At 49.1% G+C, this 7,859-nt stretch overlaps 1 protein-coding gene across 2 annotated transcripts in view; it reads right to left on the reverse strand.

Moving 5' to 3' along the window:
- Nucleotides 1-6,772, reverse strand: part of odad1 (outer dynein arm docking complex subunit 1) — a 12,855-nt gene extending 6,083 nt beyond the window's left edge. For both annotated transcript variants that reach the window (XR_009307828.1, XM_058992941.1), the window contains exons 1-9: nt 6,528-6,772; nt 3,924-4,003; nt 3,657-3,753; nt 3,104-3,293; nt 2,533-2,661; nt 1,750-1,863; nt 1,020-1,087; nt 727-914; nt 370-504 (exon numbers count right to left, since the gene is read on the reverse strand). Coding sequence is in view for 1 of the 2 variants with exons in the window: in XM_058992941.1 (XP_058848924.1) it covers nt 370-504; nt 727-914; nt 1,020-1,087; nt 1,750-1,863; nt 2,533-2,661; nt 3,104-3,293; nt 3,657-3,753; nt 3,924-3,990 (988 nt within the window). In the remaining variant the exon portion in view is untranslated. The remainder of the gene's footprint in view (nt 1-369; nt 505-726; nt 915-1,019; nt 1,088-1,749; nt 1,864-2,532; nt 2,662-3,103; nt 3,294-3,656; nt 3,754-3,923; nt 4,004-6,527) is intronic.
- Between the last annotated feature and the right edge of the window lie 1,087 nt (nt 6,773-7,859).

The raw sequence follows: 7,859 nt of genomic DNA on the forward strand, positions 1-7,859 counted from the left end.
CTATCTGTGCTTTACAATGCTTCCCTATGCTTTACCAGACCTCTCTGTGCTTTACAATGCTTCCCTATGCTTTACCAGACCTCTCTGTGCTTTACAATGCTTCCCTATGCTTTACCAGACCTCTCTGTGCTTTACAATGCTTCCCTATGCTTTACCAGACCTCTCTGTGCTTTACAATGCTTCCCTATGCTTTACCAGACCTCTATGTGCTTTACAATGCTTCCCTATGCTTTACCAGACCTCTCTGTGCTTTACAATACTTCCCTATGCTTTACCAGACCTCTCTGTGCTTTACAATACTTCCCTATGCTTTACCAGACCTCTCTGTGCTTTACAATGCTTCCCTGTGCTTTACTGCGTCTCTCTCACCCTCAATGAATTTCGAGACCAGCACTCCCAGGTCCTGCTCCCCGGTCCGCTCTCTGATCTGGCTGAACGCAGCCTCGTAGGTCTCCATGCTGTCCTCCCGCAGGTCTCTCTTCCTGCGCTCGTGCTCCTCACACTCTGAGGGGGGGGGGGCAGGGGGTTAAAGGAGAACAGTGTGCCCCCCCCACACACACACACTGACACACACACACACACACACACACGCACGCACACACACACACACTCTCACACTGACAGACACACACACACACACACGGCACTGACACACACACACACACACACGGCACTGACACACACACACACACACACACACACACACACACTCTCACTCTCTAGTACCTTGTGTCTTGTTAGCTTCCATTGCTTCCTCTTCCAGGGCACGCTCTTGAGACTTGATCCCCATGAACTCCTTCAGCTTCCTGTCCTGGTCGATGACACGCTCCAGCTCCTTCATCTCAGAGCTGTGCTGCGCAACGTCCTTCTCAGCCTTGTCCTTCAGCAGGACCGCCTTCGACTGCGCCTCCACCCTGAGGGGGGGGGGGGGTCACAGTATCAGTGTGCAGCACACAGACATGTCCTTCAGCAGGATAAATAGTTCCCTCTCCCTCTCCCTCTCCCTCTCCCCCTCTCACCTGCTCTCGTACGCTGCTGTTGACACGTCGATCACGGCTCCGATCTCCTTGCGCGTTGCCTGCAGCTCCTGAAACCACAGACACTGCGTCACACTGCACCATAGACGAGACATCGCATCACACAGACGGGACACAGCGTCACACAGACGAGACATCGCGTCACACAGACGAGACACAGCGTCACACAGACGAGACATCGCGTCACACAGACGGGACACAGCGTCACACAGACGAGACATCGCGTCACACAGACGGGACACAGTGTCACACAGACGGGACACAGCGTCACACAGACGAGACATCGCGTCACACAGATGGGACACAGCGTCACACAGACGGGACACAGCGTCACACAGACGGGACACAGCGTCACACAGACGAGACATCGCGTCACACAGACGGGACACCGCGTCACACAGACGGGACACAGTGTCACACAGACGGGACACAGCGTCACACAGACGAGACATCGCGTCACACAGACGGGACACAGCGTCACACAGACGAGACATCGCGTCACACAGACGGGACATCGCGTCACACAGATGGGACACAGCATCACACAGACGAGACATCGCGTCACACAGACGGGACACAGCATCACTCTGACTCTCCCAGTTTGATTGACTGACCCGCTCTGTGCAATGCCCCACTCTGACTCTCCCAGTTTGATTGACTGACCCACTCTGTGCAGTGCCCCACTCTGACTCTCCCAGTTTGACCCCCTCACCCTCTCCAGTTTGCGGTGCAGCTGTTCGAATCGAACCCGCTCCACCCTCAGTGTCTCCAGCTCCTCCCGCAGCTGCCCGTTCTTCACCAGCTGCGTGCTGAACCTGGTCAGGGCCTGAGAGAGAGAGAGAGAGAGAGAGAGAGATCAGCTAAACAACAATCACTCACACAAACAGACACACAATCACAGTCACACAATCACGCACACACAAACAGACACACAATCACAGTCACACAATCACGCACACACAAACAGACACACAATCACAGTCACACAATCACGCACACACAAACAGACACACAATCACAGTCACACAATCACGCACACACAAACAGACACACAATCACAGTCACACAATCACGCACACACAAACAGACACACAATCACAGTCACACAATCACGCACACACAAACAGACACACAATCACAGTCACACAATCACGCACACACAAACAGACACACAATCACAGTCACACAATCACGCACACACAAACAGACACACAATCACAGTCACACAATCACGCACACACAAACAGACACACAATCACAGTCACACAATCACGCACACACAAACAGACACACAATCACAGTCACACAATCACGCACACACAAACAGACACGCATAAGCACAAAGTATAGAAGAGCTCGTCCGGTTCCTAGTAGCTGATTGATCTCCAAACCCCAGTTCTCGCCCCCCCCCCCCGCTCCACCCCCTTACCCCGTCCCGCCCCCTCACCCTGTCCAGCCCCCACCCCCGCCCCCTCACCCAGCCCTGCCCCCTCACCCTGTCCAGTCTGTTCTCCAGGGTCCGTTTGGTCCGCAGTGTCTGGAGCTGCTGCTGCTGCTGCTGTCCCTCCTGACAGCCGCCTGTCTCCCTGCGCTGCTCCTGCAGCCTGCGCTCCCAGCACCGGATCTGAAACACACGGGGGGGGGGGGGGTGAGCAGGACTGCACCCCCCTGACTGCACCGGACCAGTACTGGAACCGCACCCCCCCCCACTGCACCGGACCAGTACTGGAGCTGCTCATCGTGTCTGGTCACTTCACTACACTGTGTGTGTCTGGTCACTTCACTACGCTGTGTGTGTCTGGTCACTTCACTACGCTGTGTGTGTCTGGTCACTTCACTACGCTGTGTGTGTCTGGTCACTTCACTACGCTGTGTGTGTCTGGTCACTTCACTACGCTGTGTGTGTCTGGTCACTTCACTATGCTGTGTGTGTCTGGTCACTTCACTACGCTGTGTGTGTCTGGTCACGTCACTACGCTGTGTGTGTCTGTCTCAGACCCTGCCTCTCCCAGCCCAGCTGTTTGATTCTCTACACTACACTGTGCTTCACTGTGTGTATTTGGTACCTCCTGGTCCAGCTGTCTCAGACCCTGCCTCTCCCAGCCCAGCTGCTCCTCCAAGTCATCCTTGTACTCCAGCATGCACAGCAGGCTCTCCTTGTTGTTCTGGTCCCGCTGGCGATTCACGCGGCTCTCCGACAGACGCAGGTTCTTCATGAAGTTGCTGTGCTCGCTCTCCAGCGCCTCGATCTCCGCCCTGAGCCAATACACCACCAATCAATCAATCAATACACCACCAATCAATCAATCAATACACCACCAATCAATCCATTAATACACTGCCAATCAATCCATTAATACACTGCCAATCAATCCATAAATACACCGCCAATCAATCAATCAATACACCACCATAAATTCCTTCTTCAGTATCTCCCATATGATATTTATAATGCACGTGACACACACAGTGAAGCTGTGGCTGTGGACTCAGATTGCAGTGCGGGACGCGGGAGGAAGCGGCTGCAGCCCCAGTCTGACAGGGAGGAGATGAGCCTGCCAGTCTGGTTCCACGCTGCGGATGAAGTGTATGTGGGGTGTCTCTGGCACAGTTACTCACAGCTGCTTTCTCATGAGCTCCTGAGACTCGATGCTGTAAGCCTGCCGGTCCCCCTCCATTATACGAAACTGTCTCTGCAGTTTGGACAACTCTGTGTCTGCAGGGGGCAAGAAGACAGGAATCAGGGACTAATAAACACAACGCACTAAGAGAGAAACCTGGGGACCACGCTGCCCTGCCAGATATTTTATAATTAAAGAAACTACAAAAGGATATCGCAAAAAGTCATGATAGTAGCACAGTTGTATTTCAGGGGCTGGCTCCTACCTATCCCCTCCACGTCCACGTCACTGCTGTCCGAGTGGAGGCTGGCTGCTGATCTCCCACGTGGCATGGTCCTTACCCTCCTGTCCAACACAAACAAGACCTCTTAATAAACACACTGGGGTCTCGTCACTGACAATGACTTCCCATTCGTATGCTATGTATTTACTCTAGTTCATCCGGGTTTGCCATGTTTATTAATATGCTTTACCAGACCTCTCTGTGCTTTACAATGCTTCCCTATGCTTTACCAGACCTCTCTGTGCTTTACAATGCTTCGCTATGCTTCCCTATGCCTCTCTGTGCTTTACAATGCTTCCCTATGCTTTACCAGACCTCTCTGTGCTTTACAATGCTTCCCTATGCTTTACCAGACCTCTCTGTGCTTTACAATGCTTCCCTATGCTTTACCAGACCTCTCTGTGCTTTACAATGCTTCCCTATGCTTTACCACACCTATCTGTGCTTTACAATGCTTCCCTATGCTTTACCAGACCTCTCTGTGCTTTACAATGCTTCCCTATGCTTTACCAGACCTCTCTGTGCTTTACAATGCTTCCCTATGCTTTACCAGACCTCTCTGTGCTTTACAATGCTTCCCTATGCTTTACCACACCTCTCTGTGCTTTACAATGCTTCCCTATGCTTTACCAGACCTCTCTGTGCTTTACAATGCTTCCCTATGCTTCCCTATGCCTCTCTGTGCTTTACAATGCTTCCCTATGCTTTACCAGACCTCTCTGTGCTTTACAATGCTTCCCTATGCTTTACCAGACATCTCTGTGCTTTACAATGCTTCCCTATGCTTCCCTATGCCTCTCTGTGCTTTACAATGCTTCCCTATGCTTTACCACACCTCTCTGTGCTTTACAATGCTTCCCTATGCTTTACCAGACCTCTCTGTGCTTTACAATGCTTCCCTATGCTTTACCAGACCTCTCTGTGCTTTACAATGCTTCCCTATGCTTTACCAGACCTCTCTGTGCTTTACAATGCTTCCCTATGCTTCCCTATGCCTCTCTGTGCTTTACAATGCTTCCCTATGCTTTACCAGACCTCTCTGTGCTTTACAATGCTTCCCTGTGCTTTACCAGACCTCTCTGTGCTTTACAATGCTTCCCTATGTTTTACCAGACCTCTCAGTGCTTTACAATGCTTCCCTATGCTTTACCAGACCTCTCTGTGCTTTACAATGCTTCCCTGTGCTTTACCACACCTCTCTGTGCTTTACAATGCTTCCCTATGCTTTACCAGACCTCTCTGTGCTTTACAATGCTTCCCTATGCTTTACCAGACCTCTCTGTGCTTTACAATGCTTCCCTATGCTTTACCAGACCTCTCTGTGCTTTACAATGCTTCCCTATGCTTCCCTATGCCTCTCTGTGCTTTACAATGCTTCCCTATGCTTTACCAGACCTCTCTGTGCTTTACAATGCTTCCCTATGCTTTACCACACCTCTCTGTGCTTTACAATGCTTCCCTATGCTTTACCAGACCTCTCTGTGCTTTACAATGCTTCCCTATGCTTCCCTATGCCTCTCTGTGCTTTACAATGCTTCCCTATGCTTTACCACACCTCTCTGTGCTTTACAATGCTTCCCTATGCTTTACCAGACCTCTCTGTGCTTTACAATGCTTCCCTATGCTTTACCAGACCTCTCTGTGCTTTACAATGCTTCCCTATGCTTTACCAGACCTCTCTGTGCTTTACAATGCTTCCCTATGCTTTACCAGACCTCTCTGTGCTTTACAATGCTTCCCTATGCTTCCCTATGCCTCTCTGTGCTTTACAATGCTTCCCTATGCTTTACCAGACCTCTCTGTGCTTTACAATGCTTCCCTATGCTTTACCAGACCTCTCTGTGCTTTACAATGCTTCCCTATGTTTTACCAGACCTCTCAGTGCTTTACAATGCTTCCCTATGCTTTACCAGACCTCTCTGTGCTTTACAATGCTTCCCTATGTTTTACCAGACCTCTCTGTGCTTTACAATGCTTCCCTATGCTTTACCAGACCTCTCTGTGCTTTACAATGCTTCCCTGTGCTTTACCAGACCTCTCTGTGCTTTACAATGCTTCCCTATGCTTTACCAGACCTCTCTGTGCTTTACAATGCTTCCCTATGCTTTACCAGACCTCGCTGTGCTTTACAATGCTTCGCTATGCTTCCCTATGCCTCTCTGTGCTTTATTACACTTTGGGACACGTTTCTATCTGGTTTCACATGGTCACTATAATCACAGTCCTTATCAGAGTAAAGGAAGTTTACAACCTCGTTTTAAATGCCGGCCCCAGATAAAGAACAAAGCGGCAGCCAGTTATATAGATAGGGCCGGCGCAACAAAGAAACAGCAAGCTTTATAGACGGCTATCGATTATTATTATTATTATAACACCCGTCACCTTGAACACACTGAAGTCATGCGACCACATAACTTTATTATTATGACTCGTTCTGAGTTTACTATAAAACAGAATTACACCGACTAAAATAATAATAATAATAATAATATTTTTTTTTAAAGGCCGTTTTATTTATTTCTGCTCAGACCCGGCGGTGCTCTGATTCTCCGGACAGGGTTGAGAAGTGTAACGGTGTATTATTACCTTTGTGTTTTAGTATTTCTCGGTGTTTGATCGGGACCTCTCCGCGGACTCTGTGTTTCTGTATGCGAGGCTCTGCACAGGAGTTGTTAGCAACCGTCTCCAGGAAGAGGTCAATCCTCTGGACCAATCCCGTTAGCGAGCTAGCGAGCCCCTTCCTGTCGTTATCGAGGTTGCAAACCTGTACTAATTTATTTAACTGGACCAATTGAACCCGCATCCAGACCCTGAAGCACTTCAGTGTAGCATTTCACTAATCTGATCAGTCTGGAGGGGGCTGGCCCTGGCTTACACACTTTAAAATAATGTTATAAACTTCCTTACAAAGAAAATGAAACGGTGTTATGAGAATGTGAGTTTATGTAAACACGCCATCTCCACAGTGTTCATTGAACAATCCTGTTTTCAATTCCAGGTGAAACGTCTTGTTTATTTTCGATTACTGCGGTGAATTGAGCAGTGGTGGAATGACCTTCCTACAGATGTCAGGACTGCCCAGTCCCTGACCACATTCCGGCGCCTCCTTAAGACTCACCTCTTCAAACAGCACCTGTAGAACTCCTCTGTTTGTATCCTGGGACACTATCACCCTTCATGTAAATGTGCTTTATTTTGCTCTTATCTGCCCCTATTTTACTGCATTTAATCCTGTACTTCAGAATACTGTAATCTGCCAAGTGTTTAACCTGTAGTATTTTGTATTTAATCACATCCTGATGTAACTATCACTATTTAATCATATCCTGATGTAACTATCACTGTTATCTGCTGTGTTATTGAATTGTGGTTTGTCACACTTGAACAAAAGTTATTGTATTTCTTGCTGTTATTGTATTACTTGTATTGTAACACTTGAAATGTATTTGCTTACGATTGTAAGTCGCCCTGGATAAGGGCGTCTGCTAAGAAATAAATAAATAATAATAAACCAGGTCTGTGTGAGGAGGATATTTATCTCGAATCCGGAATGGCGTTTCTGTATGAGCTGAAATGTATTTTACTCTTCCATTAAGCCCTGCACGCGTGCGGGGGGCCCCTGAAGTGGTTTGCATGGCCGGTATGGGTGCGCCCTGCTCCCGAGGAGGCTGCTGTAAATGAATCTGAAGCTCGTCCGTTTCTGTGCATGCCCAGTCGATTGTGGATTATGCGTGTGACAGCAGTTTTAGTCCTATTGTATTAAGAAATGACATCTGAGAGAACTGAGGATCAGACTCCCCCGCTTCCCTGTATATTTTACATCGGCATATATCTTCAGGTAACAGGCGGGCGAGACACCTGCGCTACCCGTCGTCCACAGAAACCGACGCGTGTTTTTGGAAACACGGAGGGCTGTGT

Source organism: Acipenser ruthenus, chromosome 20 (assembly GCF_902713425.1).
Source record: "Acipenser ruthenus chromosome 20, fAciRut3.2 maternal haplotype, whole genome shotgun sequence".
Classification (NCBI taxonomy): Eukaryota; Metazoa; Chordata; class Actinopteri; order Acipenseriformes; family Acipenseridae; genus Acipenser; species Acipenser ruthenus.